Below are 24975 nucleotides of genomic sequence, written 5' to 3'. Positions count from 1 at the left end.
CCCCTTATGGTTTTAAACATCTAAATGACACAAATTAATTCGATGAGAAGGATAAGCTTTACCACTATTTAATATTTTTGGGACAAATTATTTTGTGAATTCCGAAAGTTCAAGAAGGGTCCAAAGGCCGAAAATACCCAACAAAACTCTAGCTTACAAGCAACACATAGTGACATCAAAGATGTGAGGAAGAAAGAGACTTTGAAAGTCCTACATATTTGGACAAAGTACTTTAACTCATAAATTCTTAACCATACTATACGTTTTTTTTAATTGGAAAACCAAGTTAGTGTTGAAGTGGGACATATGACATTTCTATAGGAGTTAGGCATATAAAAAACTTCCAAATGTACATGGAATCAGGTGAACTACTTAAAACTTACTGCTACATACAACTATAAGTTTGGACATCTTCACAGGGAATGTATGTGCTTCACCCTCTGAATTACTTGCTTAACCTTGGTTGATGGTTCATCATACAAAATGGCAGGGTTGTCAAACTCAGATGCCAAACTCCTCTCCCCAAGAAAAGCACAAAATGAATCTGCCACTGAGTATGAAAGAGAATCGAGATTGTATCCCCCTTCTAAGAAAAACACACATCGACCCCCACATAGATCTTTAGCAAGTTGTTTAATATTGGACGCTAGCATGTAGTATGTTCCCGTTGTGAACTGTAGACTGGCTAGTGGATCCAATACATGACCATCATACCTAACACATTCATTTGCAAGATATGAAAGTATGAGAGAGAGAGAGAGAGAGAGAGATATGCAAGTGGGTGAATGACTAGATTGGCAATAATAATTTGTTATAAGCTACTTAAAGATCAAGACAATCTAAACCCAGGGGCAGGGGCAGAATTGCCTTCAGACCCATAGAGGATGTCTTTGTGCCATAGTCATTTGGCAGCAGATGATGTTGCCGCTTCTTGTTGAAATTTGGAAGCATTACCAAATATTGACAGGAGCCTATCTTAAGGTCAAAGACTATGAAAGTTAAATATAAAACGTTTCTTTACATTTGAATGACTAGATTGACAATGATAATTTTTTTTAGGCTACTGAGAGAGAGAGAGAGAGAGAGAGAGAGAGAGAGAGAGATGCAAGTGGGTGAATGACTAGATTGACAATGATAATTTTTTTAAGCTACTTAAAGATGAAGGCAATCTAAATCCAGGGGTGGGAGGCAGAATTGCCCTTGGTCCCATAGAGGATGTCTTTATGCCATAGTTTCATTTGGCAGCAGATGATGTTGTCCCTTCTGGCTAAATATTCAAAATTTTGTTTACATATGAAGTAATATCTAAATTATTGAAATCATGTGATAGATAAGTCTGTTAATTTGATTAATTCAAATTCAAATTTCAATACTAGAGAAACACTAAAATGTCTGTCCATGTTGAACCCTTGCATTCATTTCTCCCTCCCAAAAATAGCAAACTCAAAAAGAAAGAACAAGGAAAGAAAATGCTATATTTTGAAAAATAAGCTAATAAATGACCGATGTACTTACTGTTATTGAAAGAAAAATTTGCAGTTAAATTGCAAATGCAACAAAACCATACAACTTGGAATTGGATGACCCCATACAACAACTGAGCTGCAACCCTTATAAAATAACTTTCCAATTTCATTATTTTCATCCTTCTTCATGAAAGACAACTTATATTTAAAAGCTCTATTCAGTCATGGTAAAATCATTTTCCTTTAACCTTTTCTTAATTAGTATAGTATTCTCAGTATATTATGTCATGGTTAGTATTCTTAATATTGCATCCATACATTGTAATTATAAGCTGGGTAATGATTTGTTGCTATTTACATACAACCCCCTCCCCTTTTTTCTCTCTCTCTCTCTCTTCCAATAAAAATTCTAGCTCTACCCATAGAAGCCTCACTTGGGATTACTCCTAGTCCTATATATACCTACATGTGATTTTATTTTACAATCTATGAAATAATTAAGATATTCAGACTTACAAATAGAATTCTACAACTCTACACCAGAGACAGAAATAAATTGCACAGTGAAGCTTCAGCAAACGTTGTTTTTCATGGGAAGCATGTATGCAATGCCATTTATAGAAATGGGATACTCACCCAGCAGAAACAAGAATTATATCCGGCTTAAATCTTTGGGCACAGGGTACAATAACTTCATCAAACACAGTTGTCATGGCAATATCACCTGATCCTCCAGGTAGAGGCAAATTTAATGTTGTTCCTTCACCATCTCCATGACCTACCTCATCAACTTTACCAGTACCAGGGTAGCTTCCATCCTATTTCAAAAGAAGACTAAATAGCATTAGATTGGTTGCTGCAAAATGAACTTCAAAGATGAACATTCATGCAGTGATCAAAAACAGTAATACCAGACAAATCCAGAAATTAAAAAAAAAAGATAATGGACTATTGATAATAGAACATCTATTACGCATACTTATTGGCATCTAGATTCTAGACACTACAACAGCTAGAATACACCATAAGATCACATACAATTGCACATCATCTTGCCTCCACCACATAAAAATATTTTTTTTAAAATAATTTGAAAAGTGCAGGTATGTTCCTTTTCAATATAGGTCAAACAAGAACTTGACACTGAATTCCTGATTCTCACCTATACATACACACATACATACATACATACATACATATATATGGGTCATTACTTAGTGACAGCATTTGGTTCCACCTAAATAAGGTCCTAGAAGAGGTGGCTTAGATATGGTCCTTTTCTAACACATTTGCACTTGACAAACCAAGACTTTACCATTGCTATAGAGTACCAGACAATGATCCCTCATACACATAAGTATGCATGTATGTATATTCATACTTCAAGTCATATCTAACATTCTTTAAATGCGGGAGGAGATAAAATTCATATAATTGATGAGAGAGATTAAGGCCTTGAATATTAAGCAGGATAAAAAGTTTGTGACTAAATTGCAAAGTAAAACATATAAGACAGGTCTGGACCAAATTAATGCTTACTTGGTGAGTTGAGAGGAAAAATATATCTGGATCATCATAAAAAGCGTCATTTGTCCCATTTCCATGGTGAACATCAAAATCAATGATAAACACACGCTTCAACCCATGTACACGTTGGGCATAATGAGCTGCAATGGCCAGATTTCCGAAAACACAGAACCCCATAGGCCCCTTTGGAATAGCATGATGTCCTGGAGGTCTTATCAAAGCAAAGCCCACAGGTGGATCCAGGCAATTTTTTGATGCTGCAACCTGAAATACAAAATAGAAAATGTTGGATAATATAAACTAGAATCTACTTCTACCATCTTCAGTGCAATTATGACCATTTAGCGGTGTCAAAAAAAGAAATGAAATTGTTTCAGCACAGCACACAAAATATAACAAATAAGAATAATCATAAGAGACTGACGTGCCAGGTCGAGACATCACCACTGAATCAACTAAGGTGATTCCTGCTCCAGCTGCAACTAGTGACTCATGAAATGTCTGCATCAATATACCATGATAAGAAAGAGTGGAACTACAAGATATAGCTTGCAAATTGAAGTGCCAAGATCCAACTCAAACATACACTATATGGTAAGATAAAAATCACATAAAAGCATTGATATCACATTTCAAATTCAATAAAAGGACAATAAAAATGAGAGACATGCCCCATATTTACATTCAGATCAACTGGAAAACCTTTCTTTACCAGTCAGTTAAACTAATAAATACATGACTCAACTAGTTGTAGAAACATTGACATTAAAAATGTTCTCAATTCGAATGCCGGAATAAAAAAAAATGTTTTCTGGGTCACATATGAACCCTTTCTTTGCAAAGGTTTAACAGTATGTGCGGTTCTTTTCATCAGCTGAATATATTTCCATTGGAGCATACTAAGACAGTTATCCAAAGTACCCAAATTTCAATGAAATTTTCGAACTGCAAGAATTTCTTTTGATCTGAAAAAGTTATCAATGTGAATATACCTACATTAAGCATACTAATATGAAATTTAAGTGTCATTGAATCCGCCCATAAAGCTCATAGACATTTCACAAAATATGAGAGGAGTCTGCAATTGATTTTTTGAAGGCTTGGACTTCCAAAAATAGTCATGATATACAATTTCAATACAATCACTTCTGCTAACTCATCTAATGTACACCTTCCCAATGAGAAGACCACTATCACTGATCTTGTTAGGAAACAAGAAACCTAACCCAGATCCATGGAATGCAATACCTGAGAACAGTAACCTTGGAAAGAAAGAAGAGAAAATAAAGAGAAATGAGAAGGTGAAAGAAACAACAAAGGCCAACAAGCCTATTACTCAAAACACTCAATTTTATTATCAACTCATTCTATTTTGTTTGAATATATTGAGCACAATATATATAAAGACTCTTACTTGACTCTTTCTTGTACTAGTAGTATTAGGATTCCTACTAGTATTATGACTACTAATAAAGCCTAATAAATACTAACTTGGACCCAAATTAAATAAACCTAAGATACTTAAGAGTACCTCAGAAGATTCTATACTCAACTAAATTACCAAAATACCCTTAATTCGCAGAAATTACAGATTTGCCCCTCAATATAAAACTGACCATAACTAATAAATTTTTATTTTTTATTTTATTTTTAGAAGAGACCATAACTAATAAAATAAAAAACCCAAATTAAAAACTGTTTTGACCGTAAAAGACTCATACTTAGACCAATAAAAGGGCATGACTTTCACTTCAATTGGACCTCACACGAGGAACCAATAAAATAATTCTTGAATAGGCGAATTTGCAAAGTAATAGCATATTAATCTTCCATGATTCCATCAAGAAAAGATCAACAAATGCACAGATTTACATGGTTCACCCAAAAAGTAAGGCCATGTCCATGGGGTTGCTGCAATTTTATTATGATGGAGCTATAACAGGAGTTACGAAGATCATTAGAATATACCGCCCTATTATTTAGTCTACACCCATGGGAAATTACAATAAAAAGGCCTAGAGCATCTAAAGAGATAACTCCAATAATTATACAGACATCAATGTTCAATTCAAGGTGAGCTGCCAGCCCCTGAACTCCCGGCATAACCAACACAATAAATCAAGCTCCACCTATATTGCATTTGATCTCTCTCTCTCTCTCTCTCTCTCTCTCTGTGTGTAAAAAGACAAAGGTAAAAAAACCAAGTAACAGCGATTCTAATAAAAAAAGGTTCACAGATGTGATATGCAAGTTAACCATTACGCTGGAGATGCCACTTCTCTCTCTCTCTCTCTCTCTCTCTCTCTCTCTCTCTCTCTCTCTCACACACACACACACACACACACAAACACACACATCTCTCTCTACTGTAATGAAAATGCTCCTCCATATCAGAAGAGCTCATAGTAGAATCCAGTTGAAAAATAAAAAATTAGGACCAAGTTTCAAATAAACTGATTTCAAGAGATCATCATTTTAATTTTTCTAATAGTTATCCCTTTTCTTACCTTATCTTGATAGTTATATTGATTTGCTCATGTAACTATCAATTAATTAATCTGATTTGATGATGCAAAGATATTATAGGCATCGATTATGACAAGTCCAGTGAAAAATATCTAGAAGCAAATGACTTTTAATACTTTAAACAAAATGAGTGTCTGTAAATATCCACAAGCTCAAGAAATAAAGCAGATTGATCTAAAGTGTTGAACTTACCGTGGAAGTAGCATATGTTGGCCCAGAACCATCAATAAATATAATACCCTCTTGTGAAGCCTGATCCATTGCCTATAAAAATAAACCAAATAAGCCTGATTGGTTCCATGCAAGACTAAGAACAATAAAAGTATATAATATTGAAAACAAACACCAGCATAATGTAAAAAAATTAACCATTCAAGGAAAATGGATACTTGAAACCTCAAAAAGTCACCAACACATTGACTGACTAATAAGGATATGCACATACATATCCCTCCAAATGTATTATAGCATCTTGAAGGTATAAACCCTACATGCAACACATCCTAAACTTGCCATTGCATTGAGTTCAAAACTTATTGCTAAGTCTCTAGCATCAGTCATCACAAACCAGATATATATAAAAAGAAATTAAAAAATTAAAAATAAATAAATAAATAAATAAATAAAAGAAGAAGAAGAAGAAGAAGGAAGCAAAAAAATTGCAAGCAAAGCCAAAGAGTGGGATCACGTACTAATTTGTGGTACTCTTTATATTTTTTCTCAAAGGACCTGCATATTAAGGTATCAAGTCATATTTAAATCATTCCCTCAATCTAAATTCTTATGCTTCTCACATTAGCTGTATATGTCAAAAAGGGTGGAGAAGGGGGAGGGTGCCACCCATTTGTACCTATATATCAATTTGCCTTACCTATGATTCTCCTTCAGACTGTCATTCTCATTTTTGTTTTCAATATTATGGATCTTGGTTCGCAATGGTATTTGTGGATAAAGATTTATGCATTAGTGAGGTCAATGTCATACTTTTACATTTCAACTTTTTTTTTTTTTTTTGATAAGTTGTAGATAGGTGCTATATGTGTAAAAAGAGTGGGGAATCAGTGAATCGTCTTCTTCTTCATTGTCCTATTGCTTCTGAGTTATGGTTTATGGTGTGGGCTCTGTTTGGTCTTCTATGGGTTATGTTGTGAAGTGTTACTGATTTATTTTCGAGTTCACAAGGTTCCTCCAGTAGACATCGAAGCATAAATTTATGGAGGGTCGTACCACATTGTGTCTTATGGTGTATTTGGCAAGAACAGAACTCAAGATGTTTTGAGGTGAAGGAACAATCTATTCCGGAAATTAAATCTCTCCTTCTCCACACCTTGCTGGATTGGAGTTCGGTTTTTAATCTTTTTCCATGTTATAATTTTTTAGAAATGCTTGATCTTTGTAATTTAAGAGTTTGATGTACTGCTACCCATGTACACCCCTAGTGTACCTGGTTTTTGATTAATACAACTCCATTATTTATAATAAATAAATAAACATTTTTTTTATAAGTAATAAAACTTCATTGATAAGACATATCAGATACAAAGACCAAAGTACATAGGGCGTGTGCTGAGGAAAAGCATAAATAAATTCTTGCTACCTTCTTCACATGTCTTTTCCTTGGAAAACTGCATGGAAATCAAAAGTGCCAACAAAGATCAGTTTCTTTATATAGATGCCGACGTTGGGTCGTATGTCAATTAATGATAATTTATGGAAGCATTGGCTCTTTGTTATTGATTGGTGTTCTATGTGTAAGAGGGACAGGGAGGCCGGTAATCACTTACTCTTACACTATTCTCTTGCCAGAGACTTAATCTTACATTGTTCTCTTGCCAGAGACTTATGGAGCAAGTTGTTTTCACTTTTGGGGTAGCTTGGGTTATGCCTAGTGGTGTGGTGGAGCTTCTAGCCTGTTGGTCGGGCAAATTTAACCAGCATAGAAATGGGGCAGTTTGGAATATGATCCCTCATTGTCTAATGTAGAGCTTTTGGCTAGAAAGGAATTCTCGAATCTTTGAAGGAACTGAAAAATCAACTCATGACTTGATCTTGTTCTTCTTTCAGACTTTGCTTGGGTGGAAAAATGCTTTGGGTGTTCTCAATTTTACTTCTTTGTTGGATTTACTTGATAGTTCTACTTTCTCTATTACTTAGTTTTGTCAAAGATCCGTTTAGTTGGAGAGATGGAAAAGTTGTAAGATAGAAAATCAGGAGAGGATAGAAAAGTGGAAAAATAGAAGAGATTTTAGTTTTCCCTCATGGTGTTAGGTTTGGGGGGTCGAAAAGTGGAGGAATGGAAAACTTTTTTGTTTGGTTGAGAAGAAAAATGAGAGGATAGAAAATATTGTTTGTCAAAATTTACTCTCATGCCCCTATTATGTATTTTTATATATAAATATTTCACTAGGAAAAAAAGATGGATTGGGGTATAAAAAATGCATGCCAAACATTAACTTAAAAGTGGGGGAACAAAAAGGAGAAACAATTTGAAAACAGTGGGGAGCAGAATGGTAAATACCATCAGCCCCCTCTCTTCTCTCCTATTTTCTCTCCATTTTGTGGGGATTGAATTTTGGTGGTCCGGGAGAAAAAACTGCCAGGCCCCACAATTTTCTCCCCCCTCCCCTCCCAACCACACTCATTATCCATTTTCTATCCACCCGGTTTTCACACCAACCAAACACATCCTGTAGTAAGTTTGAACTTCAAAAACCCCCTAGGATGAAGGTTTCCAACACAATCTATCCATGCTACCTCCCCTCCATACTCCAAAATAAAGTAGATCCATGAAAGACACAACTGACTCTAGCTCCCAGTCTTGTACTAATGATTTATATAAGTAGTCAACCACTCTCTATAGTAGTCTCTACTTCTAAATGAGATGAAGACTATGCATCCAATGAGTAAATTCCATCCACTTAAAGCATATAGGCAACCCAGTTTCTAAGCCTTGTCGGCATGCCCAGGGACTGCAGTAAGCTGCTTCCTGTAGTCATCACCTCGTTCTTGACAGATTTAATCAGGTGTTAATAATCTGGAGTGAAAGGATTTGAGGTGACAAGGATTTGCTGGGAATTCCAGATCAAGGAAGAGGCAGATCAAAGTATGGTCCGGAAAAACCCAAGTCGATGTGAATGAAAGATGCCTCTAAAACTTCTCTCGTACAGTTGAGGTAAAAACCACAATGTTACACCCCAAAATAGAACTATAAGGAGCCCACTTGTCCCAGTCAGAAAAAGCTAGTTTCCTAATATACGAACTCTCATCCAGCCAATCAATTAGGGGTCCAGAACCTCAAACGGATTTAGCCTGGCCATGTTGTGTAAAACAGAACCTTCTTAAAAAATGTTTCTAGAGGTGGATTTAGCCTGGCAAGATCTACATTTACTACTGAGACCTCAACAAGGCATGCCTGTGCTTTTTAGCTAAGAAAATATCCTGTCTCTAAAGCAATGGTATACGAATCTGCTGAAGTAAAACAAACTTCTTTCACAAATTCCAAAACCGCATACCAATATATACAAGATTCAACATTCTCATGAAAAAAGTATGAAAGTAAAAAATAAATAAAACATTGGAAGCTACACATATACAAACAACAAAAAACAAATGGCACTAGCCACATGCTTCCATTCCTTGTAACCATATAACTTTCAGCTAGTTTTTAGCACTTATTATGATCTGACGCAATGAACACCAAACACAAGAAGAAAAACTACAATAGTTAATTTTGAGGCTACCTTCTCAAGGCCTAATACATAGGCTCTTGCATGAACACTTGCAATGTCATCTACTGAAGCAGGCTTGAAATTGTGAAGTTCAATGATCTCTGAGCCACGGATCTATATAAAGGAAAAAATGATTAAGCAAATTGGAACAATAAAATTTTCTTATTCATAATATCAAAATAATTATCTAATCTCAATTTAAAAAAGGATTAGGCATTTTTCTAGTCATATGGGTCACACAATGGAAGTTTGGTGCAGGGAGTGCAAGACAATTTTATTTTATGTAATTTAAGAGGTCAATTGTATTTTTTAAGATTTACATTGAATTTTATTATAGGTCTTATACTCTTACTAGTTAATTTGACTATTAGTATTTATTTAATTTCCTAAATTCAAGGGTACTTTTATAATTCAATAATTGGGCTTTCCTAAGTCGATTAGAATTAGGCTTAAGTCATACTAGTTTATATAAGCACACTATTGTACTCCAATGGTGATAGTTAGGTTGAGTGGTAAAATTTATTGTTGCAGTTTTTCCTTCAATAGCTTGGTGCTGATTCCAGGCAACTCTATGTACTAATTCCTAGATTTTGTTTTCTCTTGCTTGGAGCTGGATCCTAGAGTGTTTTTTTTTTTTCAGTTTTTGTGAATGAAATATTTTTTCATATAATTATTTGAAATTACAAGCAATATTAATGATTTCCATGTGAACCAATTAAAAATATGTTTTTTTGCTCATTTTCAAGGTCAGTTTCCTAAAAGTATTTTCTAGAAAATACTTCATTTTCAAGAAAATGTTTTCAGTCAAAATAGATGGAGCATTAGTGGCAAACCCTAATACTGCAACTACTACTACTAGTGTAATCAGCATCATCGTGTTATAGGTAACTCCTTGAGCTAAAAGTTCTCCAGAAATTATATGTAATCCTAAAAACTTTCTACATTTTCTTTTCATCTTGGTTGCTAATGATTTGGGGCACCAGTTGTTCAATGCTACCATTTCATTCCGAAAATATAATCTTGCTTGTAGCAGTTTGTAATACCAAGAGAGAATTGTTAAAACAAGAAAAATGAAGAAAAAAAATTCAAGTATTAGACTCAAACATAGGGATTTGTTTTATAAGTTTTGGCCTTAAAGGGAAAGGGGGGAATGGGAAATTTAAACCAGTGATATCCAATTCATGAGGGGTGGTTCACAGCCATTTGTGCTACCCTTTTTGGGGTTATTAACAAGGAAAATATCAAATTTCGTGCAGAATAAGAGTCTCAACAATAAAGAATGAAGCATATTGTACATTTCATTTAATACCTTTGGAGTCAATTCCATCTTTTCAAGAGCATTAACAATTGCAGGAAGTCTAAAATTAGATTCTGGATGGGACTCCTGTACACAGCAATAAATCCAGAAATTAATGGCATTTACACAACTTCAAACACATTAGTAAGACAATGACTGAAAATAACAGGGAATACACTTGGTATGCTAAAAAAATCATAGATTAAAAATGTAATTTCTGATTAGTAAATGAAGTGATGGATATCTTGAGAGCCATTTAATCAAAAGATCTCTTCCCTCCTCTGTTCTCTTGCACACTAAAAAGAATAATAAAAAATGAAGAACAAAAATATGGAATTTCTGATTACCAATTGAAGTGATTGATTAGCTTGAAAGACAAATGTATTATTTTTTTCCTCTATTCCTTTCTACATCCTAATTTTTCACCTTTAAAGAAGTACAAATAAGGATATAACACTCTATTCTAATTAAATTCTTTCAATGCTGATACTATTTGAAAGATCTTTCATCATGGAGTGGAGACTGGAGAGTCCATAATCTACACACATAGTCCTAATTCAAGTCCTATTCCACACTAAAACTAATAACTCAAACCTTTACCTTGACCAGTAGGTAGTTGAAAAACTCAATGATTTAATCATTTATAGTCACTCACTGGAAGTTTGGAACCCTGAGTACAGTGTTCCAACCATCCAGTTGTAGCAGGAAAAGGAACTTTATGTGAAATGGTGCTCAGATGAAAAAATACTTTTTTCAGCCATTGGATCAGCAAGGGTGTGATGGATCAACCAATAAGAGATGATCAAGTCTATTGTCAACTAGAAAAGGCATTATGTAACTTCGGAAATGACGAAAAAAATCATCTAATTTCACAAAGTGATTTATAACAAATATTAGAGGACTGAGGACTTAAAGATAATTCAAATTTCAAAAAAACTGCATAAGGGGGCCGTTTGAAGGTAGTATATGATGGAGAAAGAGGAGCACTTGTCTACTTATAAACATTTTACAAATAAACTATAGGATAACTAAAATAACCTCAGCAGCTAAATAGTTTCTTAAAGGAGTATGTAGAATAAGGTACTTTCCAGAAATTCTTGTGACATAATTGCCAATTCAAACTACCTATACGTTATCTTTATTAGTCAGTTAAAATATATTTTTTTATAAGTATTAGTCAGTTAAAATAATAGCCCACCAAATAATAACAAAAATAAGTCCTTTCATATTTTAATGTTTATAAGCCAACTTCAGCACAGAAAGAACTCAAAATCAGATCATATATATTCATGACCCAAGAATTATATTAACAAACAAAAATATAACCATATATATCAACCAGATCTTTTCCTCTTATGATATTATCCAGCATCTTAAGGTATGATACAAATTTGAAGTCATTTTACATTATTCAAAATGATTGCTCTATAAAGTCGGGAAACCAGGAATTATGTATGTTATATATCAAAACTAGACCATCAAAATAATCCCCATGTTTGAAAATTGCAACTGAGACAATTAGCCCCAGAAATCCATACTGAGGACCTCTTAATAAGCATAAACAAAACTCATGACATTTTAAGAGTATAAAATGAACTAGTCAGCTAAATAACCTGGTTGTGACCCATGGCAGGAGCAACAGCATAAATCAGCCTTGCATTAGTGATCTTTTCATTAGAAGGAACATACAGATCCCTCCCCATACTATTTGAACAAGAAATGGCAGATCCTCCAATACTTCTTGAGAAACATCTCCTTCCTCCTCTCAATTTCTTTGGGGAAAATTGACCCCCCACAAATTTCCCATCCATGTCAATTCTAATATAACTTTTCCACTTGTATAGATGATGCCGCACAAAAAATAACACATTCCCTAACACAAACACAATTATTTGATCTTAAAAACACCAGAGGCCAGACCGCATTTCTAGGATTTTACAAAAGTATTATATATCAATCAAGACAGTTACAATATGGTGAACCTAGCAAGCCAAATATGAGCATAAGTCATATCTATGTTAAAGTACAGAGAAATTGATTCTGGATATCTGTAAATCTCTTCTTTAGGGCAGTTACTCAACAAGCAAACATTAACAGCTCTAACCTGTTATGGAGGCTTGGAGTTGCTTGAGAGCTGGAGCATAACATGAGGGAAAAGCAGTACTAAAGCAGTTAGGGAACCAATATATTTATATTTAATGTGGTTCATTTGGTAGGTGGAGCTCCAATTAGATAGACTAAAGCAAATGTTTCTGAGATGATAAAGTTATTGTTCAATGAGACTTGATTCTTCCTTTTTTTTAATTGCAAAGAATTCTAAAATACAAAGAACTTTATAATCTTCTCTTTTGTTATATCTCACTTCTGAAAGCTCTTTATCAATTTGATTACTAAACCAATGTAACAACTTTAAAAACACATTATAACTGTATTTTACTAAATTCTAACAGCATTTTAGTAAAAAATATTTTTGGAAAATATTTATAGCTAAAAGCCTAAAACTATACATCCCACCACAATTCCAGATGGGCACCAACTAAGCCAGCTCATGCCAGTTGTTTTGCAACCCAATTCTATTTCATTCTAGTAGTTTCTACTTGGTTTAGTAAGGGTTTTTTTTTTTTTTTAAATCTTAGTCCGTTTAGGAAAAAGATTTTAAACCAATAATCCTATCAGAATTTTTTTTTTTTGATAGGTAATAATAATATTATTAAAACAAACTAAAAAATAGACAAAAGCCAATACAAGGTGTTCATGATGGTGAACACAAGGAAAAGCAATAAACAAAATAAACAGCAAACAACTAAAAGGAAAAACTTAAAACGCAATACTAAGGGTCAATTTCCTTCAAAATCTTTTGGTATGTGGCCAACCTTGATTAGTCTGTTGAGGATTCATAGCCGACCCCAAAGTTTTAGGATTAAGGTTTGGTTGTTGTTGTTGTTGTTGTACTTATCAAATTTCGATCCATTTTACAATATAATCATCCTAAAATTCCTTAAACAAAAAAACCCCTCCAAGAAACCTCAATTAGTGCTAAATTTCTAAAGTTGGTCCATCAAAAGATTCAGCATAATAGCTCACTTCAGTACTCCTTACTTTCCTACATCACAAAAGCGTATCAAAGTGCAATATCTTTTTATTGGCAAGTTAGCCAAGAACTTTGTAACTCAACTGACACCTCTTAATGTTTTCAACAGAGACTTCTAGACTTCAAATCCCCCATCCCCCATCGTAACTATCAAACATCAAAAAAAATATTTATTTGTAAGTTACAATGGTTCTTGAATGAACCCATGACCTCACCCTCCACCTTATGCTTACAAGAGGAATATATGTGACTAGAGCTAGAGCTCACTGACAAATTCTAAAACTTTTCACCTCCTAAGATAGTGAATGACCAAAAATAATTTTTGTGTCCACTTTGAAAATAAACTAGAACTACCCAGCAATTCAAGAAAGACTCAATAAGTAACACTAACATGTTAAAATGAAAAACCCAACTGAAACACCAAACTATTAAAGAATTTAAAAGACACCCAAATCAAATTTCGTAGCTATCAATTTAACAGGCATATATGAATACATAATATACTACGACCCAGATAAACGATTTTTTATTTATTAAAGAAATACATAAATTCAAGGAAACAAGGTCTAGTGGTTTATAAGTGCATGTCAAAGAGAGAGAGAGAGAGGTACCTGCAGAAGATGGAAATGGAGGGAATGCTTGGAAATGCATATTGATGAGAGGGAGAGAGAGAGGGGAGAGAGAGAGAGAGCAGTTTGGAGTTAGGATGGTGCGTGAGCGCGCTCAGTCAAGCCTTTTTCTCTCAACATTTTGGCAACATTACATTTTAACCACAAATTAATAAATCCTTAAATTTTCAAAAATACTAATAATAATAATAATAATAATGAATTCTATAATTTCAAGAGTAAAAAAAATTATATGATTAAATGTGAAAAATAAAAAATTTAGGGGCTGTTTGGCTTCACTTTTTTGATCACTCAATTTCCATCACTCATCACTCATCACTCATCACTCAATTCTTCACACCCGTTTGGTATCATCACTCAATATTTTTCACACTATTTGTGGGCCCATACCTATAAGTCGGTGCAACTTTTTTTTTTTTTTAAGTACCCAAACTCATCGAAGCTAAAAAAAAAAAAAAAAAAAAAAAAAAACCAAAACTAAAGACCGAACAAGTGAAATAATAAAAAAAAGTTAAAAGATGGTCAAAAGTTGCGGTTGTGGGTTTATGAGTTATGGAAACTGAAAACAGCCAAAATGTGTTTTCAGTTTCCATAACTCATAACTCAAAAAATCAGAGAATTGAGTGATGGAAACAGAGTTATCGTTTGCCAAACAACCTTTTTGCTATAAGTCCCATCATTTTTGAGTTATGAGTTATGGAAACTGAGAATTGAGTTATCAAAATTTGCAATCCAAACAACCCCTGAACTTCAACGCAATTTTTTTTTTGTTTTTTTTTTGAGGGGGAACTTCAACGCAATTAAGTGTAAAGTTTTGTGTTTGGAATTTAATATAAACCAAAAGTTTAATTTGTTATTTTACATATTTTCTCACCAAAAAAGTTTTTAATTTTTTGAAACTGTAGAATTTTATTTATTATTTTAAAAACAAAAAAGTTTTTAATTTTATCTACTTGTTAAAAATTCAAGTTTAATTTATCGTATTTTAAAACTACACAATTTAATGTATCAAACACCCTAAATTCTAAAATGTAAATGTCATTTTCCTTAAAAAAAGTTTCTCCAAAATTTTAAATAGACAACATTCCAAATGGAAAATTATTGAGTACTTCCAAATCTATATATCTATATATATAATAATAGGTAAAGTTGAGAGAAACTGAAATTAGAATTTCAAATTAGAGTTCCAATTTTGCGTCATATGTCTTAAATTATTTGTTCTTAAAGAGTTTTATTTCTTAATTTTAGAATCAAATGTGAGACCACATCATAAATATTCATCAAATTGAGTTATTAAGTACAAAAACCAAAAAGTTTAGAATAAATGAATAGTTAAAAAAAGTACTTTACAATAATTATAAAAATAAAATGAAAATTTTACATTTTATTACTAATAATATCCTTACAAAATTTTTTAAAGAGTTAACAAAATATAAAAATGACTATCAATAGTATTTAAATTATATTATGCATCTTATTTTATATATTTAAGTGTATTCATGCATATGCATAGGATTATAAGTAAGTTACAATAATATCATATTCACTCCTCTCACTATTACCTAATAGGAGAGATTATAACATAATATAATTCCAAATTATTGTATATGTATAATTACTCGTTTGAAAACCTCTCTAGTCCATCATATCATACACTTTTTATTTTAACTCATATCTTTGATATGATACCCATATTATTTGATTAAATGATTTAATAGATCATTGTACACTAAGTTATTAACCGACATATTTGATGGTCATATGATTTTATTAAAAATTTTAATAGATCCTTGTACACATAAATTATTATCTTATAGATTTGAAAATCATATGAATTATTTGGAACTATCTAAATAAAATTAAATTAAAAATAGAGTGATTTTAGTCATCCACGTATATTAATTTGTTACATGACATTTAAAATTTATATGATTTGTTTATAACAAATGAAAGAGATGAGTTTTAAATCGAAATTCTTTGCCACAAGAGACCTAAACACAGTCATTGATACAAAATTCTTGACAATTATGTGACTAATTTAGATAACCGTGCGGTTTAAAAATGGAAAATCAACTTAACTTGAGACAACTAATTTGTATTATGGACTAATGATAATCACAATAAGAGATTTAAACAAGAACAAGCATATATGTAAAAAGTTATATTACTCAAGTATGTGAAAGGTGTTACAATTTTCCTATCAAGAACAAGCTCTTGAAGGTGTTGTAAAGCTCCCTTTTACTCTTTGTGATTCTCACTCTAAGTTTTTAATTTCTTTTTCTATGTCCCCCCATTTCTGCCCTTATCCTCCCTTATATTTGTCCTACATCTAGCACAAGGATGTGTTGTCCATGTACTACTGGAGATCTTTATGTTTGACCAGGTTCTTCCTTCCTTACTTTTATGATGAATAGAGTCTTTTGGGGCTCTTTACACTATTCAGGCCAGTCACTCAATAATAAATGTGACTATGCCAGGCATATGAGCCTCATTAATGCAGGCATGACTGTAGATTTATCAATAAGTTTCAGCAAGCTTCCTCGAACAATCTCGTACATTCCAGAATTTTTACTTGGAAGCTTGATGGGTACTTCGTCTTTGTTGGTTTGATAAGAGTCTTGTCTTCAGATGAGGTTCTTGGTGAGTTTCATCCTCGGATCCAAGGTGACATATTGTCTGATCCGTGGTCCGAGGTTTGGCTCTTTTAGTGAGGCTTATCCTTAAAGTGGGCTAGCTTATATTGGGCTTATTTTCACCCATGGCCCAATGTTATTTGGGCCCAAAAAACCATCTCCCTACAATAACTTAATTTGTCATCTAAACAAAAACAGAGTAGATGGTCATTTTAACCACTGGGTAATGGGTTGAACAAAGATTCTTCCAATTGGGTTGGAAGATAACTATATCATTTTATATATATGCTTATATACAAAGAGTTTGTCACAACAGATTGATCCCAAGATTATTGCTATTTTTCCAACATTTTCCTCTATGCGTATGGAGCAAAGGCAAAACGGCAGGCAGGGAAAGTAGGCTTAGGCCAATTAGTACGGATACATACAACTTTTACAAGTTCTTGGTCATTGAACAAGTTGTCCAATTTTCTTTGTATTAACTATTAAGCAATACTAGCCACAGTCATGTACCTGCGAGATGTGCGAAAAAATTTCACGATTTTTTTTTATTAAGTGAAAATGAAAATAGATAACAATACTTATAAGTGTTAGTCCCAAATCCTTTTTAAAATGATATGATTAGTTTCTAACAAAGCATAGTTCATACAATATATTAAAATTTCTAAATTAAGCTATCTATATTTGGTATTTGAAAGTGTTTTAAATTTAATAAAGTCTTTTTTTCAAAGAAATATAATGCATTTTACATTCAATTATTATATAAGGTTGACATATTTTATAAATAATGTAATGTGTGGTTAGAATTTGTTTCTTATGTTCCTTTCAAACGATTCATCCTTTATATATCTTAAATGGCCTAAAAATGAAGCATTTATAATTAAATATCATCACTTATATTACCAAAAAAAAAGTACAAGACTTTAATAATATAAGAAAAATGTAATTTTATCAAGAACCTACTAACATTATGCTAAAAATGTGTCATAATTGTCAATGAAACAACTCATCTTTCTATACAAACTTATCTCCCAAAGCATCATCAAAGTGGTCTAAAATGGACAAATGGAGCGAATTGGTTTGAAATGGACCGATAATGGTCCAAGGTGGACCAAACTAGTCCGAAGTGGACCACAATGGACCAAACTAAACTGAAGTAGACCGAAGTAAACGAAAATGGACAAAATCTTTTTTTTTTTTTTTGAGAAACAAAAATGGACAAAATCTAAGTGGACTAAAATAGGATGCTAATGTAGTTCAATAAGATTGTGACAACAAAAAATGTTATGCTTTAATTATTAAATATTAAATAGATGCAGCAAGGTATTTCTAGTTTGCAACTGCTGGAAAAGAAACAAGAGATGCATTTCTGCTTTCTTTTCAGTTCACTTCCACAGAAAAACTTATTTAGGATTAGGATCCTTTTCCGATTGTTATATTGATAGTTTTGAATTATTATATTGTTATTATTATTATTTTGCAAACATGTTTGATTCTGGCGCCATAGATCCAATCGAGATCAGTGTTGCTAATTTTAATTTTAGGATATGGTCCAACCAGGTCAACCACGTTTCAATATATATATATATATATATATATATATATAACTGGCTTCTCAAGTACATTCTCCAGTCGTACTCATCTTTGTAACCAATATTATCATAGACATGACTAACGCAACTTGATGATTGAAGAAAATGTATTGAAGTCTATGTAAGTGGTGTCAATGTCCTTGAAATATTAATGACTGCTGTTTTTTCGTTGAGGCCCATCTGGATTCCTTTATAATAAGGACAATCCTAACCTAATATAAGGCTATGGTGGTGAAGTAGGACGACCATAGTTTTCTAAAGTTTAATAATTGTTGTCTCACAAAAGATGAGTTGTGGAAGATTCTTTATTGTGGTGTGTAACTGTAATTTAAGAGGAGGCATTACTTATTGCTGAGAATCAAAGAGTATTAGAATATTAAATAAAGCTTGCCAACCTTGTTTTAATTAAATTGAATACTCAAATCCAATCTCCATAAGTGTGTGTGTGCTTGCTCTCGTTTGAGAGAGAGATGAGTAGGAAAGAGGGAGTTATCAGTTTTGAGTGTCTGATACAATTACAGTGGGCTGGACTAGCAGCAATTCGCATTGTCAATTTGACATTACACAATGTTGAACTTGAACACACTTAACCAAACTTTTGTTGGTTCATTGAAACTAAAGTTGATACATTTTTGGTGCTTTCTACAATGAGAAAAATAGAATTTTGGGAAGCTTCACTATCTTGCATAGCTTGGCGTTTGGCCTAATATTACTGTCTGGATTCCGAAAAAAGAGAGGGATGGGATAAGTCAATCAGTTTTTGGACTACTGGAAAGGTCTAGAAAGCAAAAATGACAAGATATCTTTCATCAAGATCCATTAGGGTCTTATCTTATGAGTGACCTACCACTTGTTTCATTGGTGCATGCCCCCTTTGGAGAGGTTCAGGCCTTGAGCAATGAGTGTTGAACAGCTGTAGGGCCACACACACACAAACAAAGGGGGTGGGTACTTGCTATACTCTTTTGTTTGCATGCTAAATAGCAAGAGTTTACATGCTGCTTACTTGTTTGATGCTTGATATTACATACTTGTTTTCATGAGAGAGAAAAACGAGATAGATTGGAGTCTTAGAAAATTTCAAAGTAGAGATAGGCAATAGAACAGAAAAATGTCCTTCCCATTGATTGTAGAAGTGGCACCATGATATACCTTTCAGTGGTCCCATTCTTAAATTGGAATAGGGTGTTAGGATTTGTTAGCAAAATGTAGATACAACTAGAACTATTAAGAGATTGAAGAAGAAAAAAATGAAAAGAATAATCCTTAATTTATTGCATTACATTTTGTCTTCAATTAATATACTGTTCAAGATTATTATTTCTTTGTTGTTGCATCTTTCAGTGCAGTACTAAGCTACATTCATCTGAAGGAGTAAAAAAAAAACACAATTAAAAAGTTTTATTTATTTATTTATTTATAATAATTAAGCAGTATTAGTAATACAGTTGGTGGCCTCAGGACAAGTACTAAAAATATCAAAATACATTAATTAATGAATATAGCAAATGCCTACAGTTTTAGTGGTTAAAGAATAGAGATAATCCTATTTTTTTTTGTGTTAATGTCAGTTTGAATTGCCACCACAACCACCAGAATGTCTTATTTGAATTGTTGATGCTCAAACAAATCAAGTTCAATTTGTTTAAAACTTGAATTCATTTACATACTATATGATACTTTGACTCACTTTTTTTGTCGTCTCTTTATTCAGATTACAAGAAATTAAGCCTTTCTCTATTCCATTTTTGGAATAAAGAAGAAGGTTAAGCTTAATTAACACAAGTTTACAACTGTACAGAACATGAATTTCAGCACATGATTAGTGAATGAGGACAAACCAGTGTGCTAATTAACCAAAGACAACCCATTCCCAAGGAACAAGGAATGGAATCCAGTGTTAATTATCTGTTAATTAATTCATATTTTAATTGTAAATCATCATGCAACTTGCATAAGTATTTATTTGTAGGGAAATGTATTACTAATTCCTCTCTTAGTCAATCCTAATATATATAAGGCTAATGTGTAGATTGACTAATGATGGCATAAATGTTATGTTTTTATACATATTACAGAACGAGTTTTTATTCTATTTATATTAAAAAAAAATTAAAAAAGAAGAAGAAGATGAAGAAGAAGAAGGTAATTTCCGTATAATCTTGTACTCTTCTTCCCAATTTAGATATTCTTGTTGGGTTCCTAAGAAATTGTGCATAAACTGTTGGATGAGACTTTGGAAATTTTAAGTTCCAAAAATAATACTTTACAAGATTGATTAAAAATATATTTTTAGGGTCAATTGGATTCTTACAACAAACCAACTATTAACATAACACGTATTTGGACTTAAGAGATTTAGATAATATCGTATACTGTATTTTATATGAATTCGGAGTTATCATTCAATTTCAAATGGCCAATGCCATGGATCCAAATTTCTCCAAAGAGTAAAAATTTGAAATTCACAAGAACCCATCACATGTTAATGTAAACGTTAAATTCTAATTCAACTATTCTAGATATATAATCACTAAACAATCAGTAAATAATTTATTTTCTCTCTCTTGCTAGGATCCTGCATAATATTTGTTTTCCTTGTGATTTAGAGAATCCTTAGTGACAAAAGAAGGATTGTGAGGTTCTAGAATCAATTAATTAGGCATCATTATGCTAAGAGTATTGTAGCACATCCTAGTATTTTTAATGTAAATGTTCATATTAAATCCCCTCTTTCAATATATAAAATTATAAAATTAAATACTAAAAAATGCACCGTTCTAGTTGTAGGTAAAGCTTCACATCCTTTCCTCATGCAATGTGATGCTCGGTTTTCGATGCCCAAAAAAAAAAAAATATATATATATATATATATAAATTTCAAACAAGAAGTCCCTAGAGTCATCTTGAATGCGCGTGAGATTTATTCATTATTGTTGAATCTTCAATATATTCTAACCTCTATCATCTATATGTTTTAGGGTAATGTTAATGGGTGTCCTTAGAACAATTGTTAATAAATTATATTAAAAAAATTTTAATACCACTTTCATTGGAAATATAACTAGCTTACAAAAAAAAATTAATTGCTTTATTATTTACCTATACAAATGTTTCTAAAAATAGTTATTAAATCAATACCCTTAGATTATTCATTAACATTTCCCTATGTTTTAATTTAGAGAGAGAATAAAAAAAATTGAAATAAGAAAATTATTAGATACTCATAGTCTTAGTCTTAGAATACAACAATGTGGTTACTCTATTCTTTCAAATGAATAATAAATCTTACCATTCAATTTATTAATACAACTCACTATTATATAAGAAAAATGAGTGCTATACAGTCTATACTACTCTTCTCTAATAATACTAAATAGTTTCTCTTCGAGAGTTATGTCAAGAATTGCCCAAAATACAACTCACTAAATAAATTATCAAGCTATTAGAGCACCAAAACTAGGACAAAAAGATTTTGATTTGTACAACCACCACATTATCAAGATTCAAGGAATCATTTGCAATTCTAGCAAAATGGTAATGGATCACAGCAAACGCATTCTCATGGGAAATCCACTAATAATGAGCTCTGCAAATCCTTAAAAGTTAAAGATTAAAACTATTACCTACATCCAAATCCCTAGAGAAGGCTACAGCTAAATAAACTATTACAAAGTTCCAAATCATTTCCTTGCTAGAGAAGAAGTATTAAACAAACCGGCAATTTCTTATAAGAACTCTATCCAATTAGAAAACTGAGCCAGACTGAGACTCTGAGACAACAATTAGGAGTTCTAAAACAGATTTCCCATCAAATCAAACCTCAGATTACCTATGGTAAGCATTTGATACTTTTTTTTTTTCTTAATTTAAAAATGGGGTTTTCAGTATAGACTCATCAACGTCACACTACATGACAACAATAAGTAATATCATGTATATTACTAGAACGTTGGCTATTGCTTAAACCATTCAGCAAGTGAAGCAATTCGAGATAAGCATTTGATACCTAAGTTGAATGATTGGTAAAAGAGAAAATTGAAAATGGGTTCACGGGTTACAGATGTGTAGGAAATGAGTTGTTCATTGGTGGGGCAGGTGGTGGCAAATGCCAAGTGGGGTTCACAAAGGGCCTTGATTGACCACACAGAAGATAGTTCACGGGTGCTACATATATCCCATAAAATAATAAAAATAACACTTTAGGACAAAAATCAGCACCATTGTAATTTGTAAGAGAAAAATATTTAGAAAACAAAAAAAATGAAATGCAGTAAAAACAAAATAGAGGACAAATGAGCATTGAAAAGCCACAAGAAATGGATGCCAAATAAGATCTTCTCTCCTCTTCTCATCCACAAAAGAGATTCATTCCATGTCATCATATTCTTGGTAACCATTTGCAACCACAAATAAAGATGTTACTTTACCAGAGAAAATTTGCAACCACAAATTAAGATTTTACTTTTTTGGCAATAGTTGGTGTGTGGGGGCACTTATAATTAGAGGTGGTAATTTCTTTAGCCGGACGATATATATGTGACTTGAAAGGTACATCACGTAAATGCCAAGAGTGAGGTGTAAGGTTGATTGAAATGAGATGTAAGGTTGATTGAGGTGGCTTATAGTCTAAAACGTGATAGTTACATATATAACGTGTATATGAGATATTCAATATTATGTAAGTTGAAATCTTTTTTTTTTTTAAGATAAAAATGTGAAATTATTATTGAAAATGCAATTTTATAATTTTATAATTTCATATTTTGAAAATGCAAAAAAATGTATAAAAAATGTGTGTAACAAGAATTAGCCTATCATATAACTATAAAAATTAAAGATAACAAAGCTATTGAGTTATTCTCAATGAAATTATCTAGTGATTAAAAAAAAAAGTTTGGACACTATAATGCATCGGTAGGTGAGCAAATAGTGACATATGTAACCAAAAGCATTAAAAACATTATATTATCGAGACTATGGACCAAAGCGTGAAATAGAAAAGCATATTAATTGCAAAGTTTTCAAGGTGCAGATGTTTTGGGGGGCCACAAAAGTGTTAGTGTAATTTCAGTCACAAATTAGAGGACCACTGGGGGCCACTGGCCCATTGCCTCTTGTTTTCATCCAATTCCTAGGGTCCTCCTACTCCTACGTGTAACTCGAACGTGCTACGAGGGTTTACTAATTGTGTTTCATATAATGACATGATTAACCCTTACTATTGATTGTTTGCATCTTCACGTTACTATTAATCAAGAGCAGCTCATTGCTTAGCCAAATGGGGACTTAATAATAGGTGGCAGGAGTTTTCAATGAAATGTCCTTACCTGAATAATTTGTGAATGTGATCAAGATTAATGCTTTGAATTGTATTCTGTAACGTTGTTTTCTAATGAAGCTTGCTTGGATTTAAAAATTAAAAAAAAAAAAAAAAAAAAATTAAGCCAAAGCATTGCATTTCAAAAGCCAATGTTTAGACAGAAATGGCATAAATTTTAATTAAAACCCTCTAATGACAGTACATTGGTAATTTCCACTTTCTATGTTTTTTATTTTTATTTATATTTTTATAATATAATAAAATTTCAACATATAACATCCGTTCTATTATGATTACTTTATATCATCAAGCCAAGACACTAATTGATTTTTGGTGTAAATGGGGTTCAAGCCACAAATCTTTTATTTGACAACAAAATTTTTTACAAGTTGAACTAACTAATCTACTTCTACATTCTATGTTTAAATCGCTGTATCTTAGAAATTCTTGGGTGCACGAGTTCTTTTTTTTTTTCCACTAAGCAAAATTTAAATCTACAACTTGACTGGATTTCATTTCGTTCTTTACCTCTTAATCAAAGCTAAAAGTTCAAGAGACAAGAATGACTCTCACAATCATCTATGATCTTATACATTTCCACTTCTTGATATATACTTTGACATTCAAACGTTGGAAGAGAAACCGCTGGCTTACCTATAAGATTATTATTGTAATGTCCTAACAAAATGGAAAATCTTATCCAGTTGTTCCAATAATGGTGTTGTGATGATTACTTTTTATATGATTCATTGTTCTGTCATCTGTGCATTTGGAAACGCATAATTCCCTACCCCACATTATATATATATATATATATATATATATACACACACACGAAAAACAATTCATGTTTTTATTCTAGAGTGGAAGAATATGGACAAGGTTTTGTCACAAATAATGCTACAAGAATTATGGGCAGTTAGACAAGGTTTATTAATTGACTGGGAACTTAGTTACAAATTTATAGACCTGTAAATTGATTCTGAAATTGTGATATGTTGGTTAACATCAAATGAGATTACGGCTCCGACTATGACTTCATTAATTTGTGATTGCAGGGCCCTACTAAGCAAAGCGTGGACCGTCCTACCACGTCACATCTTTCATGAAGCTAACAGCATCGCAGATGGCTTGGCCAAGAGAGAAGTAATGCAAAGAAGCAG

At 32.4% G+C, this 24975-nt stretch overlaps 1 protein-coding gene across 2 annotated transcripts; it reads right to left on the bottom strand.

The window, feature by feature from the left end:
- Positions 1–217: 217 nt before the first annotated feature.
- On the bottom strand, positions 218–14381 carry LOC115965394 (histone deacetylase 14-like). Of its 2 annotated transcripts, XM_031084602.1 has the most exons (10): positions 14247–14381; positions 12649–12678; positions 12158–12417; positions 10557–10631; positions 9260–9361; positions 5712–5783; positions 3438–3494; positions 3006–3257; positions 2103–2284; positions 218–714 (listed from the first exon to the last, which is right to left on the bottom strand). In XM_031084602.1, the coding sequence occupies exons 1-10, from the start codon at positions 14284–14286 to the stop codon at positions 414–416; spliced, it is 1371 nt and encodes a 456-aa protein (XP_030940462.1). In that variant the 5' UTR covers positions 14287–14381; the 3' UTR covers positions 218–413. The 2 variants fall into 2 exon arrangements, with proteins under 2 accessions (XP_030940462.1, XP_030940463.1); XM_031084603.1 differs by lacking the exon at positions 12649–12678.
- Between the last annotated feature and the right edge of the window lie 10594 nt (positions 14382–24975).

This window comes from Quercus lobata, chromosome 10 (assembly GCF_001633185.2).
Source record: "Quercus lobata isolate SW786 chromosome 10, ValleyOak3.0 Primary Assembly, whole genome shotgun sequence".
Classification (NCBI taxonomy): Eukaryota; Viridiplantae; Streptophyta; class Magnoliopsida; order Fagales; family Fagaceae; genus Quercus; species Quercus lobata.
Note: the sequence above shows the minus strand (reverse complement) of the source record. Positions and strands in the feature narration are given on the sequence as shown.

Coding starts and splice junctions, on each gene's coding strand:
- LOC115965394 (XM_031084602.1), bottom strand. CDS start 14,286: ATGCATTTCCAAGCATTCCCTCCATTTCCATCTTCTGCAG. Junction 12,418..12,648: donor ACTCCAAGCCTCCATAACAG/GTTAGAGCTGTT, acceptor TGTTTGTGTTAG/GGAATGTGTTATTTTTTGTG. Junction 9,362..10,556: donor AGATGGAATTGACTCCAAAG/GTATTAAATGAA, acceptor TCCTTTATATAG/ATCCGTGGCTCAGAGATCAT.